This window comes from Anolis sagrei, chromosome Y, assembly GCF_037176765.1.
Source record: "Anolis sagrei isolate rAnoSag1 chromosome Y, rAnoSag1.mat, whole genome shotgun sequence".
NCBI classification, from domain to species: domain Eukaryota; kingdom Metazoa; phylum Chordata; class Lepidosauria; order Squamata; family Dactyloidae; genus Anolis; species Anolis sagrei.
Window position 1 is genome coordinate 5834007 of NC_090035.1, and position 25597 is coordinate 5859603.

Consider the following 25597-nt stretch of genomic DNA (forward strand, 5'->3'; position numbering starts at 1 on the left):
AAAGAAATTCTACCACCTCTTCCAAACTATAATGAAAAAAGGAAATCCAAAAAAGGTAATGTATTGTTCTATCATTACAGATCTAGCTAAATACGGATCCTGCATTTAATTAATCATATCAGTTTATTAATCTGTTTGCAGTTGTGTACCTTTTACCACTGAGCAAATTGGGTCTTTGGATTGCAATAAAGGTTTGATTGATTGATTGAGATCTAGCTAAATTAAACTAACTATGGTTGCTAGAGCTCCTGATGGCGCAGTGGGTTAAAGCACTGAGCTGCTGAGCTTGTTGACCGAAAGGTTGCACGTTCGATTCCGGGGAGCGGCATGAGTTTCTGCTGTCAGCCCTAGCTTCTGCCAACCTAGCAGTTTGAAAACATGCAAATGTGAGTAGATCAATAGGTACCGCTCCGGCGGGAAGCTAACGGTGCTCCATGCAGTCATGCCGGCCACATGACCTTGGAGGTGTCTATGAACAACGCCGGCTCTTCGGCTTAGAAATGGAGATGAGCACCACACCCCAGAGTCAGACATGACTGGACTTAATGTCAAGGGGACAACCTTTACCTTTTACTATGGTTGCTAGTAGCTAAATTATTAGATTTTTTTTTATCAGAAATTGTTTCGTAGAATCCTAGACTTGGAAGAGACCTGGAGGGCCATCCAGTCCAACCCCATTCTGCCAAGAAGCAGGAAAATCGCATTCAAAGCACATCCAACAGATGGCCATCCAGCCTCTGTTTCTAAGCCTCCAAAGAAGGAGCCTCCTCCACACTCCAAGGCAGAGAGTTCCACTGCTGAACAGCTCTCTCTCTCACTGTTAGGAAGTTCTTTCTCATGTTCAGGTGGAATCTCCTTTATTTCCTGTAGTTTGAAGCCACTTAAGAAGATCTTAACATCTTAGAAGGTTCATAAGGAGAGATACGTTCGGATAGGTAAGGTATAGGTATATCCTTATAGGCTTCTGACTTTGCCATCCTACAAGTGAGTGGGAAATTGGTTTCTGGGCCTTCGCTTCTCTCACCTGCCTATCAACCTGCACTGTTGCTGGGGGAGCAACTGTTCCAAGCAGAAGGGGCCATCTGTGGCATGGGGAAGGCTGGCAGCCCCAGACGCCATATAGGGTGAAGGGCACCTTTACCTCAGTTGGACATCCAGCACAGCAGTCAAACAAGGCAGGTCGAGCAGCAAGTGAAATATCTCCAAGGCCGTGTCCGGTCCAAGCAAGGCTGGCAAAATGTCCATATAGTCCGCAACCAGGGCTGGGCTATTCCATGCTAGGAACTGCAAAGAGAAGAAGTTGATAGCCATGTATAAATATGTAGGGGATATGACAGCCATGTATAAATATGTGAGAGGAAGCCACAGGGGGAGGAGGGAGCAAGCTTGTTTTCTGCTTCCTTGGAGACTAGGACGCAAGGGAACAACGGCTTCAAACTACAAGAGAGGAGATTCCATCTGAACATGAGGAAAAACTTCCTGAGTGTGAGAGCCGTTCAGCAGTGGAACTCTCCGCCCCGGAGTGTGGTAAAGGCTCCTTCTTTGGAAGCTTTTAAGCAGAGGCTGGATGGCCATCTGTCAGGGGTGATTTGAATGCAATATTCCTGCTTCTTGGCAGGATGGGGTTGGACTGGATGGCCCATGAGGTCTCTTCCAACTCTTTGATTCTATGATTCTGTGATTCTTTGCACATCCCAAGTGAATGATCAAACAGTGGGCGGAAAGCACAGCAAAACAAGAGGAGGAAGCTAAGAGTTTAATCTCTTTGCACATTGACATAATTCTGCATAATGTAACTAATCAGGTCCTGCTGTCTATCAAGCTCTGTAAGGCCCTGTAACGATGGCCAACAATTTGTGAAGAAGCCACCGGTTTGTAACGATTTTGTAAAGATGCCACCACTTTGTAAGGGCTTATTAAATTGATAGCGTAGCAAATAGCTATTAATATTGAATTGGTCTTTTTTCAAGGTGTAGCGTGACTTAACTTGGAAAGAGGGGCGGCTCAACCCATTACGCAAAGTAAGGATTTGCAGTGTAGTTGATTTTGCCCAGGGGCACTCTTGAGGCGCTCTTGGGGGGAAATAAACCTTGAGATATGCGAGTTGTAGTTACTGGGATGTATAGTTCACCTACAATCAAAGAGCATTCTGAACTCCCCCAAAGATGGAATTGAACCAAATATGGCACACAGAACTCCCACAACAGAAAATATATATCAGTGATTTGGAGGGGGGGGGGGGGGACACCAAAAATACTGTGTGCTTATCATTGAAAATTACCTCTGCTTGGAAAGGATTTGTAACAGAGGCTATGCTTTATAAAAACTGTAACAAGTTTATGGAAATGTAGCAGAAGCTTGATGGTTTCAATGTTTCTTACTCTTAGAGACACATATCTTCCGAGGTTACATTTATAACATTTCTTAAACCAACTCTGGAAAAGACTCTTCCTTCCACTAAACAGGTTTCAAACTTATTTTTCGTCAAACGGTGTTTCTTTCCTTTGTACATAATAATATATAATAATAATAAACTTTATTTGTACCCCGCTCCATCTCCCCAATGGGGACTCGGTGCGGCTTACATGAGGCCAAGTCCAAAACAACAATTACATGAAATAAAAAAACCCGAAAATGCAAATAATAAACAATAATAACGCAATTACATAAAACAAAAGACAACATAACAATATAAAATTACAATAAACACAATCACGGTAACATGGGCGAGATACAAGATACAAGCTTATTCTTTCTTTGTGATATTTTTGTTGCAAATAAGATTCTCACTGGGTTTCTCTCACCCCTTCTACTCATACACTAACTACTAATATAAATAAGTCAACTCGACTTATCTAAACTACCTAGGCTAAAAGCCAAAACCTTCCTGATCCTCACTACAGTAGAATCAGACTTTCCCTGTAGTTTTTAAACTACAGATTATTATTATTATTATTATTATTATTATTATTATTATTATACTTTATTTGTACCCCGCCAGCATCTCCCGAAGGACTCGATGTGGCTTACATAGGCCAAGGCCTCAAAACACAACACAACAATACAACACCTAAAGCAAATTAAAAACAGTTAAGCAGTATTAACAACAAGCAATAAACAATACATCAAGACACTATAAAACTGGGCCGGGCCAGAGTAATGGGTACAAGATTAAAAGTGCTGATGTGACAGGTGATATGTAAGGATTATAGGGTAAGTGCAGTTTGCAGTAAGCTTAGTTCTACTAAAGTGCTTCTGGGACTTGTTATTGGAGATTCCTATTCTGGAAAGGCATATCGGAACAGCCAGGTCTTCAAGTTCTTTCTAAAGAGTGCCAATGTCGGGGCCTGTCTAAGATCTTTTGGGAGGGTGTTCCAGAGTCGGGGGGCCACCACAGAAAAGGCCCTGTCTCGTGTCCCCACCAAGCACGCCTTCCTGTTTCTCACTACTACAGAACCAACCACTCCTGTAGTTCGCTGACTACAGACTGACTGTTTTAAAATGGCTGCCCTGCCAAGTGGCAGTTGGCTCCGCCCCTATTTCCAAAGCAACCCAGCTCAAAGTGAGCTGAGCAGGCTACCGTCCTCCCCAGTTATGCAACTTTAAATACTTACCCTTTCAAACGCCTATCTATAACTATACATAACAGTAGATTAAAATTTACACTTCACCACAAGCCCATACCAAACTTTTCTGAATCTGACATCCTCCATATGCATTTAACTACAGCATTTGGGCTGTGCAGACACTTTCCAAAATTCTCCCCCTGGCTTACAATGCAGCCTTGGTACCTTGAATATGTTTGGGGTGTTCTGGCGGAAGATGCTGACACTCTCGGCAAATAAGGGAAGGTTGTGCCTGCAGAACTGGACAAACTCGTAGGCCAGCATGGGGCTGTGGAAGAGCTGAGCGGGGACCTTGGTGAACAGGTGCTTGTAAACAGCCTCCGAGTCCACTGCTGCCGTCTCGCCTAAGGATGGACAAGGAAACGGCAAAGAGAAATAATGTAAGAATACAGGGGTATTTGCAGGAATGAAGTTACTGTGTTCTTGGCCATTAGTTCCTTCACAGAAAATGTGGTAATGGAGGCAGAGGGGTTGCTTCTGGTGTGAGAGAATTGTCTGTCTGCAAGGAAGTTGTTTAGGGCATCCTGTGGGAGGCTTCTCTCATGATCTTGCATAAGCTGGAGCTTATTTATTTATTTATCGTGTCAGGAGCAACCAGACAGTTGTATTACATTTTTAACAAAACAAACAAACAAACAGACAGACAAAACACAAAGTATGCAAGCTTGGTAGTTGATTGAATGTCCTTTGACCAGTATCTGGCCACTCGGAGTGCCTCTGGTGTTGCCGCAAGAAAGCTAGAGAAGGAAGAATGGAGAGAAAGAGGGAAGGAAAAGAAAAAGGGGAGAAGGAAGGAAAGAGGTAGAGAAGGAAGGAAGGAAGGAAGGAAGGAAGGAAAGAAAAAAGGAAGGAAGGAGGGAGTGAAGGCAGGAGGGCAACATGTGGCGAGTACAGCTAGTAACATATAATAACACTTTATTTATATTCTGCCCTATCTCCCCAAGAGGACTCAGGGCAGGTCACAGTACATACACACGGCAACCTTCAATGCCATTGTGGATAGTTGGGACAGAGATAGACAGAAAAGAAAGGAGGTGTGTTGTGTTGACATCCAGCTTTTTGGCTCCATGGAGGTTGTGCTTGAATCCAGCCACAGGGGGGTGCTGTCGCTCCATCCTCTGTGGCGAAGAGCCACCAGGACTTACTCTTTCCTTTTGGGCATTTTCTGATCTTTTTCTTTATGGTATCATAAAATACCTCCCTCACTTTTTAGCGGTACCTAATTTCTCTACTTACAGCTTAAGCTGTTTTTGAACTGTTTAGTTAAACAGTAAGCTGGGCTGACAGTCAGGTGCTCACACCAACCCAGGACTTTGAACTGGCAACCTTTTGGTTGGTGGAGCTTATTTATTTATTTATCATGTCAGAAGCAAACCAAACAGTTGTACTGTATTTTTTAACAAACAAAAAAACAAACAAAACACAAAGTTTGCAAGCTTGATAGTTGATTAAATGTCCTTTGACCAGTCTCTGGCCACTTGGAGTGCTTCTGGTGTTGCCGCAAGAAGGTCCTCCATGGTGCATGTGGCAGGGCTCAGGTTGCATTGCAGCAGGTGGTCAGTGGTTTTCTCTTCTCCACACTCGCATGTTGTGGATTCCACTTTGTGGCCCCATTTCCTCAGGTTGGCTCTGCATCTCATGGTGCCAGAGCGCAGTCTGTTCAGCGCCTTCCAAGTCGCCCAGACCTCTGGGTGCCCAGGGGGAGTCTCTCATTTGGTATCAGCCATTGATTGAGGTTCTGGGTTTGAGCCTGCCACTTTTGGACTCTTGCTTGCTGAGGTGTTCCAGCGAGTGTCTCTGTAGATCTTAGAAAACTATTTCTTGATTTAAGTTGACGTGCTGGCTGATACCCAAACAGGGGATGAGTTGGAGATGTCTCTGCCTTGGTCCTTTCACTATTGGCTGCTACTTCCCGGCGGATGTCAGGTGGTGCAATACCGGCTAAACAGTGTAATTTCTCCAATGGTGTAGAGTGCAGACACCCCGTGATAATGCGGCATGTCCATTAAGAGCCACATCTACTGTTTTATTTTCTGGTGACAGCTCATGAGACAGGTTAATCTCCTTTCCCTTTTCTCCCTCTGTTTTCTTGCTTAGTAGGTAATTCTGTGGACGGCTGTTGTTTATCCTTCCCATTGTAGGCAAGCATGCACAATGAAAGTAGGGTTGGCTAGACTAGAACCCCAATGCTTCTCAGAAGAATCATAGTTGGAAGAGATCACATGGTCCAATCTTTAAGCAGTGGTTCTCAACCTGTGGGTCCGCAGGTGTATTGTTTACATGTGATTTATATTAATTGTATTGTATTTATTGTTTTTGTTTAATTGCTTTCTGTTTTTATTGATGTGTTGTTGGGCTTGGCCTCATGTAAGCTGCTCCAAGTCCCTTGGGGAAATGGTGGCGGGGTATAAATAAAGATTATTATTATTATTATTATTATTATTATTATTTTGGCCTACAACTCGAAAGGGTCTGCAAGAAAGATGTCGAAATCAACGGGGTGACAATCCCCAAAGGCGTGGTGGTGATGGTCCCTCCCTACAATCTCTACCGGGATCCAGAATACTGGCCAGAACCTGAAGAGTTTAGACCCGAGAGGTAATCTCTTCTCCTTTCTCTGCCACTCCTCGGACGGATTCATGATAGTAGATCTTTTGTCAGTGGGTCAATATCTTTCTTGAATGAATATGGGATTTTCATAGTGAAATTATATGTTCTGCAGGTAATTAGATAGATGGATGGATAGATGGATAGGTGGATAGATGGCTGGCTGAATGGATAGATGGATGGATAGAGGGATAGAGGGATAGAGGGATGGATGGATAGAGGGATGGATAGAGGGATGGATAGAGGGATAGATAGAGGGATGGATAGAGGGATAGATAGAGGGATGGATAGAGGGATGGATAGAGGGATAGAGGGATGGATGGATAGAGGGGTTGATAGAGGGATAGATAGAGGGATGGATAGAGGGATAGATAGAGGGATGGATAGAGGGATGGATAGAGGGATGGATAGAGGGATGGATAGAGGGATAGATAAGAGGGATGGATAGAGAGAAGGATAGAGGGGTGGATAGAGGGATAGATAGAGGGATAGATAGAGGGATAGATAGAGGGATAGATAGTAGATCTTTTGTCAGTGGGTCAATATCTTTCTTGAATGAATATGGGATTTTCATAGTGAAATTATATGTTCTGCAGTTAATTAGATAGATGGATGGATAGATGGATAGGTGGTTAGATGGATAGATGGATGGCTGGATGGATAGATGGATAGGTGGATGGATAGATGGATAGAGGGATAGAGGGACAGAGGGATGGATGGATAGAGGGATGGATAGAGGGATAGATAGAGGGATGGATAGAGGGATGGATAGAGGGATAGATAGAGGGATGGAGAGAGGGATGGATAGAGGGATAGATAGAGGGATGGATAGAGGGATGGATAGAGGGATAGATAGAGGGATGGATAGAGGGATGGATAGAGGGATAGATAGAGGGATGGATAGAGGGATAGATAAGAGGAATGGATAGAGGGATGGATAGAGGGATGGATAGAGGGATAGATAGAGGGATGGATAGAGGGATGGATAGAAGGATAGATAGAGGGATAGATCCATCTATCTAAGAGGGATAGAGGGATAGATAGAGGGATAGAGGAATAGATAGAGGGATAGAGGGATAGAGGGATAGATAGATAGATGGATGGATGGATAGATAGATAGATAGATAGATAGATAGATAGATGGATAGAGAGATGGATGGATGGATGGATGGATGGATGGATGGATAGATGGATAGATAGGTGGATGGATGGATGGATGGATGGATAGATAGATGGATAGATAGACAGATAGATGGATGGATGGATGGATGGATGGATGGATAGATAAGTGGATAGATAGATATTTTTCATAGATGGATGTACGTTCTTTGGATATTCATTACATACCCTATACAGCAGTGGTTCTCAACCTGGGGTCCTCAGATGTTTTTGGCCTACAACTCCCAGAAATCCAAGCCAGTTTATCAGCTGTTAGGATTTCTGGGAGTTGAAGGCCAAAACATCTGGGGACCCACAGGTGGAGAACCACTGCTTTAGAGTATTCTTTCCTGCAGAAATACCTGTTCACAATCAATACCAAAAGTCTATGTTTTTGTGCATCCACATAAAGTTCCAATACACTTTCCAGCCATATCTAGACTTCAGATTGCACATTAGTTTTACCAAGGGTATAAAGGGTGGTGTCCTGAGAAGGGGAAAGGCCATAATTCTGACATACTGTGGTTCAGGAAGAACTGGGCAATAGGCAGCAACACCCGAGCGTAGGAAAGGTCTCCACTGATCCGGCTGTGCAAGTTCTTCAGACAAGAGAGTGAGCGGTAGACGTAAGAGGAGTCCTGCCTGCAAATAATATCCATGATGGTGATTGCTTCAACGAGGCACTGCAGGGGAAAGAAAAAAAATCCCACAATGACAGATCCCACAATGCTTGCCCTTCATATACAAGGCCTCCTTCTCGCTGCGCTACTTACTGCTTTCTGCAGCTCGGCATCTGCCTTCTTCAGAGCACCTGGCAGGCAAAACAAATCCAAGTCAAACCGTGTCCGAAATATTAAAAAATATTTTTAATTACAAAAATGGGAGTCAAGCACTGAAAGGGTTATATGGATACAATCACTCAACAAAATCTGCAGTTCAATATAAGCAGGTGTGCCTGTAGCTTAGTAGTCTGCAGTCTGAGACAGGTCTCTGTGGGAGAAAGGCCTCAGTGTGTTAGTAGGCCACAATATGAGTAGGGCTCACTGTTAGTTTGCCTCTGTATGAAAGAGGCATCAGTCTGAGAGAGCCCTCAGTGGGAGAAAGAAACATCAGTCTGAGAAAGCCCTTAGTGGGAGAAAGGCTTCAGTGTGTTAGTAGGCCTCTATATGAGTAGGCCTCACTGTTAGTTTGCCTCTGCATGAAAGAGGCATCAGTCTGAGAGAGCCCTCAGTGGGAGAAAGAAACATCAGTCTGAGAAAGCCCTTAGTGGGAGAAAGGCTTCAGTGTGTTAGTAGGCCTCTATATGAGTAGGCCTCACTGTTAGTTTGCCTCTGTATGAAAGAGGCATCAGTCTGAGAGAGCCCTCAGTGGGAGAAAGACCTCAGTGTGTTAGTAGGCCTCAGTATGAAAAGGCCTGATGTGAGAGAATTGCAAAGTTGAAGGCCTTGTATGTAAAACTATTGTGTGAAACTCCAGTGTGAAACTCGTGTGTAACTTCGATGTGAGAGGAGGCTCTGTGAGAGTGAAGCTGTTTATCTGCATGAAAAGAAGCCCAGCGTGGAAGCAAAGAAGGAAGTAAAAAGAACTCTATTTGTGCTATGGAAACTTTGTATGAAAGAGGCATCAGTCTGAGAGAGCCCTCAGTGGGAGAAAGGCCTCACTATTAGTAGGCCTCAGTGTTAGTTCACCTCAGTGTGAAAGAGAGATCAGTCTGAGAGAGACCTCAGTGGGAAAAAGGCCTCAGTGTGTTAGTAGGCTTCAATATGAGTAGGCCTCACTTTTAGTTTGCCTCGGTGTGAAAGAGGTATCAGTCTGAGAGAGTCCTCAGTGGGAGAAAGGCCTCAGTGTGTTCGTAGGCCTCAATATGAGTAGGCCTCACTGTTAGTTTGCCTCTGTGTGAAAGAGATGTCAGTCTGAGAGAGTCCTCAGTGGGAAAAAGGCCTCAGTGTGTTAGTAGGCCTCAATATGGAGTAGGCCTCACTGTTAGTTTGCCTCTGTGTGAAAGAGGTGTCAGTTTGAGAGAGCCCTCAGTGGGAGAAAGGCCTCAGTGTGTTAGTAGGCCTCAATATGAGTAAGCCTCAGTGTTAGTTTGCGTCAGTCTGAGAGAGCCCTCAGTGGGAGAAAGGCCTCAGTGTGTTCGTAGGCCTCAATATGAGTAGGCCTCACTGTTAGTTTGCCTCTGTGTGAAAGAGATGTCAGTCTGAGAGAGTCCTCAGTGGGAAAAAGGCCTCAGTGTGTTAGTAGGCCTCAATATGGAGTAGGCCTCACTGTTAGTTTGCCTCTGTGTGAAAGAGATGTCAGTTTGAGAGAGCCCTCAGTGGGAGAAAGGCCTCAGTGTGTTAGTAGGCCTCAATATGAGTAAGCCTCAGTGTTAGTTTGCGTCAGTCTGAGAGAGCCCTCAGTGGGAGAAAGGCCTCAGAGTGTTAGTAGGCCTCAATATGAGTAGGCCTCACTGTTAGTTTGCCTCTGTGTGAAAGAGGTGTCAGTGTGTTGGTAGGCCTTGGTATGAAAAAGCCTGATGTGAGAGAATTGCCAAGTTGAAGGCCTCGTATGTAAAACTATTGTGTGAAACTCCAGTGTGAAGGCTACAGTGTGAAACTCCTGTGTAACTTCGATGTGAGAGGAGGCTCTATGAGAGTGAAACTGTTTATCTGCATGAGAAAGAAGCCCAGCGTGGAAGCAAAGAAGGAAGTAAAAAGAACTTTGTTATGGAAACTTTGTTCTTATAAATAGTGCAAGCATATTATTTTGCAATAAAGGAAAACCTCCTAAAGAAGAAATAACATTGGACAGTGTGTTTTTGTTCTATCACTTTTGGCTACTGGTGCTGGTCATGCTGCTGCTAATAAGTTACTCTGCTGCATATTTATGATGAGGGTCTTTTGTTAATAAGTCCATTTGCCCAACAAACCCCTTATAATGTGGATTGGGAGAGCTCAACCCAAGGGTCCTGCCTGGCCCATGCCACCACAAATGACTCCCTGCAAAGTGGAAACACAGTCACTGTTGGATTGCTAATGAAGATTCACAATCTTGGCGTGAGGAGGAGCATCTGTTATTTGAAGTACAATGAAAACCATATGAGCTGCAATGTGGGAAAGTATATAGTATGGAAAAGGGTTGAAAGAGCACAGCAAACCTTTTGACAGCATATCAACCTACCTTTTGACAGCACATCAATCAAAAGAAAAGCACCGGGATTGTGGCGCAGCTGACTGAGTGTCAGCTGCATTAAAGATCACTCTGACCAAAAGGTCATGAGTTCGAAGCCAGCCCGGGTTGGAGTGGGTTTCCAACCAATTGTGTGTAGCCTGTTGTCGACCTTTGCAACCCGAAAGACAATTGCATCTGTCAAGTAGGAAAATTAGGTACCACATTAAAGTGTGGGGAGGCTAAATAAACTAATTTATGAGGCCATAAAGAAGACTCCAGCAACGCATTCCAGCGGGGAAGCATGCGGGGAATGCGGAAGTACATCATCAGTGTCGCAGATGGACAATGAAAGCGACAGCTCCCCTGGTGGCCAGAAAAGTTAAATAGCCTCTGTGTATGTCTGTATATGTTTGTATGTCAAAAACTGGCATTGAATGTTTGCCATATATGTGTACACTGTAATCCGCCCTGAGTCCCCTGCGGAGTGAGGAGAAGGGCGGAATATAAAAGCTGTAAATAAATAAATAAATAAAAGACCACGAAGACTCACGGCGGTTACACTGCTCTATAAGGCGCTGGCAGTATTCGAAAGCCTTCTCCCGCAAGCGCTCCTTTGGAGGAAGAAGGCGGCTGGAGCTGGAGGTGACAGAGACCATGGACACAATAGAGCCATCCACCTCAGACTTGTCATCTGCAAGGGAAGCCATAAGGTAGGATCTGCAAGAACGGTCTGAGAAGTCAGCTAAAGGTCCCTAAAGAGGCATATGCTTTGCTAACTAAAACTAAACACACCTTTTTGGTTTTGTGTTATGTTTTAACTAGATTGCACGCTTGAGAGCAGACAACTTTTTTGTTGCTCTTGTAAAACACAATGTGGGTACTATATTTTATTTTATTTATTTATTATTTGAACTTATATGCCCCACTCCCCTGGGGCTCGGAGCGGCTTACAAGAATAGCTAAAATCTAACAAAATTTAAAAGTAATTTAAAACAATTTAAAAACAGCAATATCAAACGTTAAAAGCCTGTCGAAACAGGTATGTCTTACATGCCCTGCGGAAAGCTGGTAAGTCCCGCAAGGCACGGACTTCAGGTGGCAGAGTATTCCAGAGTGATGGTGCCACTGCTGTGAAGGCTCTGCGTCTGGTTGCTGTTAGACGCAAGGTCTTGACACTGGGGACTTCCAATAGATCTTGGTCCTCAGAACGGAGGGATCTCTGGGGTTGGTAGGGGGTGAGGCGGTCCCTCAGATACATCGGCCCCAGACCATGCAAGGCCTTAAAGGTGAGTACTATCACTTTGAAAGTGATCCGGTGCTCAATTGGTAACCAATGCAGCTGCAGGAAGATTGGGGTGATGTGGCATCTCATCGGAATTCCCGCAAGAAGCCGAGCAGCTGCATTTTGTACCAACTTGAGCTTCCGGATCACCGACAGAGGGAGGCCAATGTAGAGGGCGTTACAGTAGTCCAGTCTTGAGATGACCGTGGCCTGGATCACCGTAGCTAGGTCGTCCCTGGACAGAGAGGAGGCCAGCCGTCTAGCTTGCCGCAGATGGAAAAAGGTGGTTCTGCTCACGGCGGAGACCTGGGCCTCCATCGTCAGCAGAGGGTCCAAAAGGACTCCCAGACTCTTGACCAACGATGATGGGCGTAGTAGGCAGCTGGATATCCCCACTGCCCGGTCGACCCAGCCATAGGATCTCCGTCTTTGCTGGATTCACCCTCAACCTGCTGGCACGCAGCCATCCAGTAATGGCCTCGAGGCACTGATGGAAATAATCGGGTACAGAGTCCGGTCGGCCTTCCATCTTCAGCACCAGCTGATGTCATCGGCATACTGATAACACTCAAGCCCAAAACCTCGGACCAGCTGAGCAAGTGGTTGCATAGAGATGTGAAACACCAGAGGGGAGAGGATATTAATAAGAATCAAAACAAAGCATGCTGTCGCTAATTCCCTCTCTCGCCTCAGAGGGCCTCGTTCAAGCCCTTGATCAGCCAAACGAACCCAGAAATCACACTTTCTTACCAGAATTTGGACCAGCTGCCCCATCGCTACCATAGCACAGGAGCCACTTCCGCAATATGGAAAAAGCCTGCATGTTGAGCCACTGGTCCTCGGTGTAATACTGCCCAACTGAAAGCACGGTGAAGAAGTCTGTAGCGACTGTGCCATCAACCTCCGCAATGGGACCTGGCTGAAAGAGGGAAGAGACCAGTTACGTTCCAGAAATTCTGGACATCACAAGAAACAATTAATCTATGAGTCTTACACCCACAATAACTAGCAAAGACATAAAAATACAGAGAAGTGGTGCTGGATCAGACAGAAGGCCCATGCTGTCTAGCATCCTGTTTTGCATAGTGACCCCCTGATTGTTTCATGTCTGGAATTCCTCTGTTTGCTGAGTGTGGACAATGTCAACAAAAGGGAGAAAACCATGAAATTGAAGAAAATTTTGCTACCAGTATTAAAAATTCTAAAATTAGGACATTAAATAAAGAACAACACTGAGAAAACAGAGCAATTCCAGACATGAATCAATCTGGGCCAGCTAACACCTCCCAAGAAAAGATTCACCCAGGCAGGAAGCATCCAGTCTTTAAAGTAAATAAAGAACAACACTCAGAAAACAAGAGGAATTCCAGTCATGAATCAATCAGGGCCAGCTAACAAATCTCAACAAAGGATTTGCCCAGGCAAAGAGCAGCCAGTCTTTGAAGTAAATAAAGAACAACACTCAGAAAACAGGAATTCCAGCCATGAATCAGTCAGGGCCAGCTAACAAATCTCAATAAAGGATTTGCCCAGGCAAGGAGCAGCCAGTCTTTGTAGTAAATAAAGAGCGACACTCAGAAAACAGAGGAATTCCAGCCATGAATCAGTCAGGGCCAGCTAACATATCTCAACAAAGGATTTGCCCTAATTAGATTCCTGATTGTCCTTATTTTCCAAGGTTTCTAATGGGAAAGGGTCTGGAGCATGGTCGGACAGCCCGAAAAACTCACACCAACCCAGTGATTCTGGCCATGAAAGCCTTCAACAACACTTTTAAAGAACTTTGCGGCTCCTGAAGGCCTGAGACACTCCCAACTTTGCATTTGTTTTCCAGGCAATTATTGCCACATTCCCAGTGGCTTTTAAACACTACAAAATAAAGCAAATGGGCCACAAAACCTCTGGAAACCAACATACCTGGAAAAGCAACTCCCCATCCAATGAGTGAACATTCGGCCAAAAATGAAACTTGAAAGTGACATGACATCGCTTCCGATTTTATCAGGTGCGTCAGTACAGTTTCCAGAAGGGATGCAAGAGTGAAAGACTGCTACTGCTCCTTCCAGACCTTCCAAAATGCTACACAACTTTCCTTTATATCCCTTCCTAAACACAACTTGGGTTTGCATGCCTGACACTGCAGTTCATAAGTTTTTCGAGGTCCTATTTTGGCCTGGACTCTGGTCTGGAGCCTTCAGGAAATCTCGAACGCAATCACGCTTGTGCTTACTCACTGAGTCTGTTGGTGTGTAGCAGTTTTAGATACTTTCATTCGAGCCAACATAGTTTCTGCAGCCTTGAGGATCACTGCTGGTTGACCATGAATGATCTCAAATGTTATATATTTTGTTCCTATTCCCATTTTCATCTCCACACCTGTCTTGCTCTGGGATTGAAGAAGCCTCCTGAGGTCTGGGGAACTCCTTGCTGGACACTGGCATACCTCAGCCAGTCCACCATCCTTTTGCTGAGCAGATTGATCTGATCTAGGGATGCAAAGCAATGAGGGAAACACAACTGTGAGATATGTTACACGCTTTCCATGTTGGTGTTTTTTTCTAAGCCAGACCTCTGGCCTTTCTCAGGCCAAATTGCATTCACACGTCCATAAGATTGTTGCTTTTACCTTCATTAAGGCTCGCCGGTGCAAGACTGATGACCTTTGACAAGAGGGGAAGGAGGTGCCTTGCATTCGGACCTTCAGGAAGTCGGCCTTCGAGGATTTTCACCACACGCTGCCCCACGGCTTCTATGTCTTCCATTTTACCGCCCTTTGCATAAAGTAAACATTGGAATGAGCCACAAAAGCTACAGTAAATTATATGAAGTTCACCAAAAAGTCATCCACACTCTAGCAATATAATCTAGAAACATTACTTGTCTCCAGAATCTCCCGGCTGCATGGGATTGTTCTTGCATTAGTAAAAGTAAAGGTTTCCCCTTGACATTAAGTCTAGTTGTGTCTCACTCTGGAGGGCGGTGCTTATCTCCATTTCTAAGCCAAAGGGTTGGCGTTGTCCATAGACACCTCCAAGGTCATGTGGCCAGCATGATAGCACGGAGTGCCATTAACTTCCTGCAGAAGCAGTACCTATTGTTCTACTCACATTTGCATGTTTTTGAACTACTAGGTTGGCAGAAGCTGGGCCTAACAGCAGGAGCTCAACTTGTTCCCTGGATTCGGACCACCAACGTTTATTTATATATTTATTTACATTTATATGCTGCCCTTCTCACCCCAAAGGGGACTCAGAGCGGCTTACAAGATATATATATATATACATAAAGGTAAAGGTTGTCCCCTGACACTAAGTCCAGTCATGTCTGACTCTGGGGTGTGGTGCTCATCTCCATTTCTAAGCTGAAGAGCCAGCGTTGTCCATAGACACCTCCAAGGTCATGTGGCCAGCATGACCACATGGAGCACCGTTACCTTCCCGCCGGAGCGGTACCTATTGATCTACTCACATTTGCATGTTTTCGAACTGCTAGGTTGGCAGAAGCTAGGGCTGACAGCGGAAGCTCACGCCACTCCCTGGAATCGAACCTGCGACCTTTTGGTCAACAAGCTCAGCAGCTCAGTGCTTTAACCCACTGCGCCACCGGAGGCCCCATATATATACATACAATATAGTATATTATTAGCGTACTACAATATCAGTATTAAATATTACTATATTCTACTATACAATATATTATATTGTACACTGTATTGTGTATTACCTTGTATAGTACAATATATTGTACTATACAATATAATGGCGCAGTGGGTTAAAGCACTGAGCTTGTTGACCAAAAGGTCACAGGTTCGAAACCTGGGAGCGGCGTGAGCTTCTGCTGTCAGCCCCAGTTTCGGCCAACCTAGCAGTTTGAAAACGTGGCAATTTATTATTTTACTCTATTATTATTATTAATACCCCTCGAGTGTAAGCCGAGGGCAGCTTTTCCAGCCTAAAAAAAAAGGGTGAAAAACTCAAGTATATACAGTAATAAGCTACCATTAACTGTGTTAATCGTAACTTTTATTTCCAAAGACGAAATAATATCGGATATACAGTGAGGCTTAGAAAGCTGGCTTTTAGCTTACAGTAAAATCCTAGATTTTGGTAAATACCAGAAGTCACCACATGAGGGAAGCTTTAGAAAGAGCCAAGAAAAACACATTATTCACTAGTGATCTTAACATGTCTGAAAATCTAAGTATGAAGTGAGCCAAACTAACTATGGAACAACAATGGATAATATCTATTTACTTATATTTCTGTAATTTGGGTCTATGGAATGTTGTTGATTTATTGTCTTGCTATGGCCCAATCTGTGTATATGTGTATTGTGTGTATGTGGTTTTGTGTTGTAATGGGGTTTTTTGCTTTTTAAGTCATTTGTGCTGTGTTTTTCAGTGTTTTTATGAGTGATGGTCACTTGTTGGCCTGAGAGGTGTACTGTGTCCAAATTTTGTGTCAATTGGTCCAGTGGTTTTTGAGTTATGTTAATCCCAGAAATGAACATAACGTTTTTATTTATATAGATTAGCTGTCCCAGTAACTACAAACCCCAAATGTCAAGGTCTATTTCCCACAAACTCCATTTGTGTGCATATTTGCGCATATGGAATATTAGTGCCAAGTTTGGTCCAGATCCATCATTGTTTGAGTCCACAGTGGTCTCTGGCTGTAGGTGAACTACAACTCCCAAACTCAAGGTAAATGCCCACAAAACCATTTTAATGTTTTCTGTTGATAATGGGAGTTCTGTGTCCCAAGATGGGTTCAATTCCATCTTTGGTGGGGTTCTGAATGCTCTTTGATTGTGGGTGTACTATAAATCCCAGCAACTACAACTCCCAAATTACAAAATCAATTTTTTTGAGTGAAGGATATACATTGGGTTGTTAGGTGTCTTGTGTCCAAATTTGGTGTCAATTCGTCCAGTGGTTTTTGAGTTATGTTAATCCCACAAACGAACATTACGTTTTTATTTATATAGATATGCTGGATTGTCGTGTGAGGGTTTTTTGTATTATGTAATTGTGTTTTATTTTGTATGCCACTTTGAGTCCCAAAGTGGGAGAAAAGTGGGATAGAAGTAAGTAAATAAATAATACTAATCTACGGATGTTGCAAGACACTAAGAGACTTACCTGGGCTAGCATAATGGGGAACACCAGACTCAAGAGCCTGGTGTCTTGGATCTTATCCCAAGACAGGGATAAGTCACTATATGGAGAAATCTCTCTCAAGATAGCCGCACAAAGTGTCTGCACTTGCTCAGAGGACTTTGGGAGATGCAGTACTGTCTGTAGCAGTTCCACAAATTTGCCATCCAACCTGCAAGAAGTCATTTATTTACTATTTACTATGCTTCTATACTGCCATTCTCAGCCCGAGGGCGACTCATGGCAGTTTACAAAACGGCACAATTTGATGCCCACAACAGTAGAAAAATAACTTAAACATTAAAAACATTTAACACAGGTAAAAATTCATTACAATTAACATCAGTAACACAATAAAAAAAACATAAGTCCTCCGCATTTCATTACCAGTCATTATCCAGTCATGTCCAACCGTTCCGAGATCAGAGTTTAATAGCTACACTGCGTTTGGGAAGGCCTGCTCATATAGCCAGGTTTTAACTTTTTTGCAAAACGTTAAGAGGGTGGGGGCTGATCTAATGTCCCTGGGGAGGGCATTCCACAACCGAGGGGCCACCGCTGAGAAGGCCCTATCCCTCATCCCCACCAATCGAGCCTGTGAAGATGGCAGGGTCGAGAGCAGGGCCTCCCCAGAATATCTTAAATTCCTAGAGGGTTCGTAAGGAGAGATACGTTCGGACAGGAAGGCAGGGCCAGAACCGTTTAGGACTTTATAGGCTAAAGCCAGCACTTTGAATTGTGCTCGGTAGCAAATTGGCAGCCAGTGGAGCTGGCGCAACAGGGGAGTTGTATGCTCCCTGGGCACCGCTCCTGTTAGCAACCTGGCTGCCGCCCATTGGACCATTTGGAGCTTCCGAACAGTCTTCAAAGGCAACCCCACATAGAGAGTGTTGCAGTAGTCTATACGGGACTACTCAATTCAATCAATCACTCAATTACGAAAGCAAAGGCATTAAGTCGCGAAAGCAAAATGACAGGAGATTAAAGGCCCTTCTACATTGCTATATAATCCAGAATATCAAGACAAATATTCCACATTATCTGCTTTGAGATGAGTCCACACTGCCAGATAATCCAGTTTAAAGCAGATAACACCAGGACTGTGGCGCAACTGTCTGAGTGTCAGCTGCATTAAGATCACTTCTGACCATAAGGTCATGAGTTTGAAGCCAGCCCGGGTCGGAGTGAGCTTCCGACCAATTGTTTAGCTTGTTGTCGACCTTTGCAACCCAAAAGACAGTTGCATCTGTCAAGTAGGAAAATTAGGTACCACCTATGTGTGGGGAGGCTAATTTAACTAATTTACGAGGCCATAAAAAAGACTCCAGCAAAGCACTCCATGTGGGGAATGCGGAAGTACTTCATCAGTGTCGCAGATGGACGATGAAAGCGACAGCTCCCCTGGCGGCCAGAAAAAGTTAAATAGCCTCTGACTGTTTGTCTATATCTGTTGTGTGTCTTTGATATTGAATGTTTGCCATATATGTGTACATCGTAATCCGCCCTGAGTCCCCTGCGGGGGAGAAGGGCGGAATATAAATACTGCAATTAATTAATTAATTAATTATCTGGATTTTATACAGTTGTGTGGAAGGGGCCTAAGACATTTTACTATTGATATTTTACTCTATTAATCTGGGGTCTGTACAATGCTCTCATGAACAACTGCTTGCTAAAGGAGTATTTCTGGATGTCAAAATATACAGGAATAATAATAATAATAATAATAATAATAATAATAATAATCTTTATCTATACCCTGCCACCATCTCCCAAACGGGGACTTGGGGTGGCTTACATGAGGCCAAGTCCAACAGAACATTATAATAAGATAAAACCATAATACAAAACAATCAACAAAGTAAAGTAAATAAAACATGAGAATACACTAAACAGTATAAAATAATACAATGAGAAATCATTCACAATCACAATGACAATGAGCGGGCCGCATGTACGTATATTTTGATAACAAAGACTCTGACAAAGACGTTTCTATTTATGAAGTCTTTTTCTACCCATACAGCCCTGTCTTCTTCTCCCTGTTCTGTCATTAACTTCCATTTGGACCCAAAAACAAGCAGCATTTGCTTCCACTCACTTCCGCCTGTATTTGGTGGCTGAGACGATAAGGAGGAGCCTTTGCAAGCAGTCAATAGTTTCGCTGCCCAGGTCATGATTCTGGAGGAGGACGTGGATTCGAGAAATGAATTTCTTCAGTTCATCGTCTTGGATTTCCCTGGTATAACAGAAGAATATACAAGTTAAGACAGCCCAAGGTTTTGTAACAACAGCGTGATGTAGCACCTTAAAAAGCCAGTGGGATTTTGGACTACATCAAAAGATGTCTGGCATCTAAATCAGGCATGGGCAAACTTCGATCCTCCAGCGGTCTTGGACTTCAACTTCCACAATTCCTAGCAGCCGGTAAGATGGCTGGGGTTTGATGTTGAAGTCCAAAACACCTGGAGGAAGGGCTAAAGTTTGCCCAAGCCTGATCTAGATCAAGGGAAGTCATGGTGCCCCTCTATTATGCTTTGGTTAGACCTCACCTGGAATGCTATGTCCAATTCTGAGGGCCACAATTTAAGAGGGATATGGTCTCTAAACTGGAAGGTGACCAAAGAAGGGCAACTAAAATGAACAAAGCTCTGGAGACCATTAATAATCCCTATGAGGAGCGTCTTAAAGAACTGGGTATGTTTAGCCTGCAGAAGGGAAAGTAGTGAGGAGACATGAGAGCCATGGTCCACAATTTGAGAGGATGCCATAGAATCCTAGAATCAAAGAGTTGGAAGAGACCTCATGGGCCATCCAGTCCAACCCCATTCTGCCAAGAAGCAGGAATATTGCATTCAAATCACCCCCGACAGATGGCCATCCAGCCTCTGTGTAAAAGCTTCCAAAGAAGGAGCCTCCACCACACTCCGGGGCAGAGAGTTCCACTGCTGAACGGCTCTCACAGTCAGGAAGTTCTTCCTCATGTTCAGATGGAATCTCCTCTCTTGTAGTTTGAAGCCATTGTTCCATTGCGTCCTAGTCTCCAAGGAAGCAGAAAACAAGCTTGCTCCCTCCTCCTCCTCCCTGTGGCTTCCTCTCACATATTGATACATGGCTATCATATCTCCTCTCAGCCTTCTCTTCTTCAGGCTAAACATGCCCAGCTCCTTAAGCCATTTCTCATAGGGCTTGTTCTCCAGACCCTTGATCATTTTAGTCGCCCTCCTCTGGACACATTCCAGCTTGTCAATATCTCTCTTGAATTGTGTTGCCCAGAATTGGACACAATATTCCAGGTGTGGTCTAACCAAAGTGGAATAGAGCATGGGGAGCATTACTTCCCTAGATCTAGACACTAGGCTCCTATTGATGCAGGCCAAAATCATCGAGTCCAACCCCCTTCTGCCATGCAGGAAGATACAATCAAAGAACTCTTGACAGATAGCCATTTAGTCTCTAGAATCCTAGAATCCTAGAGTTGGAAGAGACCTCCTGGGCCATCCAGTCCAACCCCATTCTGCCAAGAAGCAGGAATATTGCATTCAAATCACCCCTGACAGATGGTCATCCAGCCTCTGTTTAAAAGCTTCCAAAGAAGGAGCCTCCACCACACTCCGGGGCAGAGAGTTCCACTGCTGAACGACTCTCACAGTCAGGAAATTCTTCCTCATGTTCAGATGGATTCTCCTTTTTTGTAGTTTGAATAGAATAATCTGGATTCAAATAAAATAATATGGATTATCTGTTTTGATAGTCTGGGTTATAATTTGGCATTGTTGAAGGGGCCTTACCTATTTACCAGTAGCTCCTCGAGCTTGCTACAGCCATTTATTTGGGAATGGCAAGTCCCAGAATCCCCCACTCGGGGATTCTGGGAGTTGTAGTCTTCCAAAAGGCCAAAGAAACAGCCCTTCTTCCTCCTACCTGGCCTGACGCAAGAAGCTCTCGGTCCCCGCCGTGTACATCTTGCTCCCTTTTCGCTTCTCTGAAGATAACTGGAAGGAAGAAGCCAAAAAGGAACTTCAAAGGAACACACAGATCACTTGTTTCTCAAGTCGGCCATTTTGGCCGGTGAGTCACTTCTGCGCATGCGTAAGGGTCCGTTCCTAAAAGTTGCCCGGGTTGAAAGTCGGTCCCTCAGCATTATAGTTCCGGAGGCGTTTGGGTTGATTGGAGTCTTGAGTGGAGTTGCATCCTTAGAGGTTGTGAGGTCTATTGGAAACGAGGCAAGTGAGGTTTACATATCTGTGGAATAATGTCCAGGGTGGGAGAAAGAACTCTTGTCTGTTGGAGGCAAGTGTGAATGTTGCCATTGGCCAGCTTGATTAGCACTGAATGGCCTTGCAGCTTCAAAGCCTGGCTGCTTCCTGCATGGGGGAATCCTTTGAAAAGTGAAGAGAGAATCATAGAATCCAAGAGTTGGAAGAGACCTCCTGGGCCATCCAGTCCAACCCCATTCTGCCAAGAAGCAGGAATATTGCATTCAAATCACCCCTGACAGATGGCCATCCAGCCTCTGCTTAAAAGCTTCCAAAGAAGGAGCCTCCACCACACTCCGGGGCAGAGAGTTCCACCGCTGAACGGCTCTCACAGTCAAGAAGTTCTTCCTCATGTTCAGATGGATTCTCCTCTCTTGTAGTTTGAAGCCATTGTTCCCTTGCGTCCTAGTCTCCAGGGAAGCAGAAAACAAGCTTGCTCCCTCCTCTCTGTGGCTTCCTCTCACATATTTATACAGGCTCTCATCATGTCTCCTCTCAGCCTTCTCTTCTTCAGGCTAAACATGCCCAGCTCCTTAAGCCGCTCCTCATAGGGCGTGTTCTCCAGACCTTTTATCATTTTAGTCGCCCTCCTCTGGACACATTCCAGCTTGTCAATATCTCTCTTGAATTGTGGTGCCCAGAATTGGACACAGTATTCCAGGTGTATTCCAGAGAGAGGGGGCCAGGGGACAGTTCCACCTTGTCTCCTCTGCTATACTAATTATATAATATAATATAATATAATCTTAATCTATTTAAATAAAAATGTAATATTAGTTTGTGGGATTAACAGAACTCAAAAACCACTGGATGAATTGACACCAAATTTGGACACAAGACACCAAATAACCCAATGTATGTCCTTCACTCAAAAAAAAAATATGATTTTGTCATTTGGGAGTTGTAGTTGCTGGGATTTATAGTTCATCTCCAATCAAAGAGCATTCTGAATCCCACCAACGATGGAATCAAACCAGACTTGGCAGACAGATCTCCCATGACCAACAGGAAATACTGGAAGGGTTTGGTGGGCAGTGTCCTTTGGTTTTGGAGTTGTAGTTCACCTACACCCAGAGATCACTGTGATCTCAAACAATGATGGATCTGGACCAAACTCTACACAAATACTCAATATGCCCAAATGTGAACACTGGTGGAGTTTGGGGGAAATAGAATCTTGACATTTGGGAGTTGTAGTTGGTGGGATTTGTAGATCACCTACAAAAGCATAAAAGCAATGAATAATAAAAATTATAAAAACTATGTCTTCTTGTTCAAAACCTCAACAGTGCCATTTGGACACAAGACACCTCTCAGGCCAACACTGAGAAACAGCAGAAGGGACTTCAAAAGCTAAAATAACCATTACAACGCATGCACAAAACCACGTATATACACATATACACAAATATATACACATGCATACATGCATATATACACACACAAAACACATATACACAGAAAGGGAGAAGGAAGGAAGGAAGGAAGGAAGGAAGGAAGGAAGGAAGGAAGGCGAGAAGGAGGGAGAGAAAGAAGGAGGGAAGGAGAGACATAAGGAAAGAAAGGGAGAGAAGGAAGGAAAGAGAGAAGGAAATAAAAAAGTAAAAGAAGGAAGGAAAGAGAGAGGGAAGGAAGGAGAGAAGGAACGAAAGAGAGAAAGAGGGAGGGAGGGAAGGAAAGAGAGAAGGAAGGATGGAACCAAAGAGAGAGCAAAGGGAGGGAGGAAAGAAACAGATAGAGGAGGAAGAAAGAAGAAGGGAAAAGAAAATGGAAAGAAAAAGAGAGAAGGAAGGAAAGAGGGAGGGAGGGAGGGAGGGAGGGAAGGAAGGAAGGAAGGAAGGAAGGAAGGAAGGAAGGAAGGAAGGAAGGAGAGAAAGGGGAAGGTTGGCCACAGCAACGCGTGGCGGGCACAGCTAGTATAGCATAATTGATTAACAATCCAAACATAAAATCTCTTGTAGAATTCTTAAAAGAAAGTGATAGCAGAAGGCCAAGAATTGGCACACTTTTGCACAAACTTTGAGAAGACCGGAGTCTTTGCTTTGGGGTTGAGAGCCGAGCCACTGAACTCAGCAAACATGAACTTCTTAATAAGCATGCCGAAGCCGTCGTGCTTTTTGGTGACATTCAGTTTTTGTGCTCAGGGCTTTTCCTGAGGATTTCCTTTGATAACGGCTTTGCGACGCTTCCCTCTGAAATGCTGAGACAATAATACTTAAGGAAGTAGGTTATTAATTATTGTTCTAAATGTGCCACCTTGTTCTGAGAGGTTTCCGGGGCTTATCCAGGTTTTTGTTTCCTGAGAACTGGGTCATTGGAAAGTGATGGTCTTTGTGGAAAAAGAAAGTTTATTTTGCATATATATATATAACACTAGCTGTACCAGTCATGCATTGCTGTGGCCAACCTTCCCTCCCTCTTTCTCTTCTTCTTTCCCTCCTTCTTTCGCTCCCTCTTTCCTTCCTTCCTTCCTTCCTTCCTTCCTTCCTTCCTTCCTTCCCTCCCTCCCTCCCTCCCTCCCTCCCTCCCTCCCTCCCTCCCTCCCTCCCTTTTCTTCTTTCCTTCTCTCCTGCCTTCCTTCTCTACCTCTTTCCTCCCTCCCTTTTTCTTTTCCTTCCCTTTCCCTTCTTTCTTCCTTCTCGGCCTCTTTCCTTCCTTCACTTTTTGCTTCCATCGTTCTTCCTGTCTTTCCTTCCCTCCCTCTTTCTCTCCTTTCTTCCTTCTCTACTTCTTTCCCTCCTTTCTTTGCTCTCTCTTTCCTTTCCTTTTTTCTTTCCTTCTCTCCTTCCTTCCTTCTCTACCTTTATTTCCTTCCCTTTACCTCTTTTCTTCCTTCCTTTGCTTTTTGCTTCCATCCTTATTTCTGTCTTTCCTTCCCTCTCTCTTTCTCCCTTTCTTTCTCTTTTTCCTTTGCTCCCTCTTTCCCTCCTTTCCTTTTTACTTTTTTCTCTCCTTCTTTCTCTATCCCTTTCTTTCCATCCCTTTTCTTTTCCTCTTTCCTCCTTTCTTCCTTCTCTATTTCTTTCCTTCCTTCCTTCGCTCTTTGCTTCCATCTTCCTTCTTTCCTTCTTTCCTTCTTTCCTTCTTTCCTTCCTTCCTTCCTTCCTTCCTTCCTCCCTTCCTTCCTTTTTTCTGTATTGTCATTTAGCTTTTCCTCATTTAGTTTTTTGGGGGTTTTAAGTCCTTTCCACTGGTTTTTTTTGGGGGGGAGGGTGGGTTCTGAGTGATGGTCACTCGTTGGTCTGTTAGGGGTGTAGTGTCCAAATTTCATGTCATTTAATCCAGTGTTTTTTGAGTTATGTTAATCCCACAATATATATATATATAAGCACAAAGCTGACATAGGGCTCATGTGGCCCCCGGACCGAGGTTCCTCTCACTCCCTTTCACCCATCTTGACCACCCTTTCATCCCAGTGAACACCATACTGACCCTCACCACCATGGTTGCCCCAGTCCCCTTGGCTGGGAGCCCCCAGTATACATGGATTCCTATTATGTACCTTAGTTAATGTATATATCCTTATACAGTGTTCCCTCGCTACTTCATGGTTCGCTTTTCACGGGCTCGCTGTTCCACTGTTTGTTTGTTTTTTAAAGAATTTAAATTATACAAGCAAAGGTGTTTAGAGTGGCTTGTAGGTCTTCTTCAGAATGTGCACAAATGATATTGTCATCTGCTTATTGCCCGGGTCGGGCACAACAGCACCGTCTGCCTGGCCGACGCTAACAAGAAGATGGCGTAAGGAGCACCAAAGCAGGGATTGCGTGCGGAATACCTCTGGGCTGCGGTTAGAACAGGCATGGGCCAACTTTGGCCCTCCAGGTGTTTTGGACTCCAACTCCCATCATTCCTAACAGCTTCAGGCCCTTTCCTTTTCCCCGCCAGCCGCTTAAGCTGAGGGGGAAAAGGAAAGGGCCTGAGACTGACAGGTCGAGCTTCTCGTATGCTTCTGCGAAGGTGTTTAGAGTAGCTTGTAGGTCTTCTTCTGAATGTGCACAGACTACGTTGTCATCAGCGTATTGGAGTTCTATAACAGTTGTTGTTGCGACCTTGGAAGAGCTGACCATCCCGTTAAAACAGAGCCAACAGCTGTGTGGTTGGAAGGACAAAATGTTCAATGACAGGGCGAGCTTCTCGTATGCTTCTGCGAAGGTGTTTAGAGTGGCTTGTAGGTCTTCTTCTGAATGTGCACAGACTACATTGTCATCAGCATATTGGAGTTCTATAACAGTTGTTGTGACCTTGGAAGAGCTGACCATCCTGTTAAAACAGAGCCAACAGCTGAGTGATTGGAAAGACAAAATGTTCAATGACAGGCCGAGCTTCTTGTATGCTTCTGCGAAAAGTGTTTAGA

General features: G+C 44.3%; 1 protein-coding gene across 1 annotated transcript in view; it reads right to left on the reverse strand.

The window, feature by feature from the left end:
- LOC137095403 (AP-5 complex subunit zeta-1-like) overlaps positions 1–21038 on the reverse strand; it is a 33762-nt gene extending 12724 nt beyond the window's left edge. Inside the window, exons 1-11 of the mRNA XM_067462033.1 lie at positions 20906–21038; positions 19083–19220; positions 16967–17153; positions 14453–14597; positions 14203–14312; positions 12577–12745; positions 11095–11235; positions 8165–8202; positions 7912–8074; positions 3792–3970; positions 1142–1284 (exon numbers count right to left, since the gene is read on the reverse strand). Of these exons, the coding sequence (XP_067318134.1) occupies positions 1142–1284; positions 3792–3970; positions 7912–8074; positions 8165–8202; positions 11095–11235; positions 12577–12745; positions 14203–14312; positions 14453–14597; positions 16967–17153; positions 19083–19220; positions 20906–20946 (1454 nt within the window). The 5' untranslated portion in view covers positions 20947–21038. The remainder of the gene's footprint in view (positions 1–1141; positions 1285–3791; positions 3971–7911; positions 8075–8164; positions 8203–11094; positions 11236–12576; positions 12746–14202; positions 14313–14452; positions 14598–16966; positions 17154–19082; positions 19221–20905) is intronic.
- Between the last annotated feature and the right edge of the window lie 4559 nt (positions 21039–25597).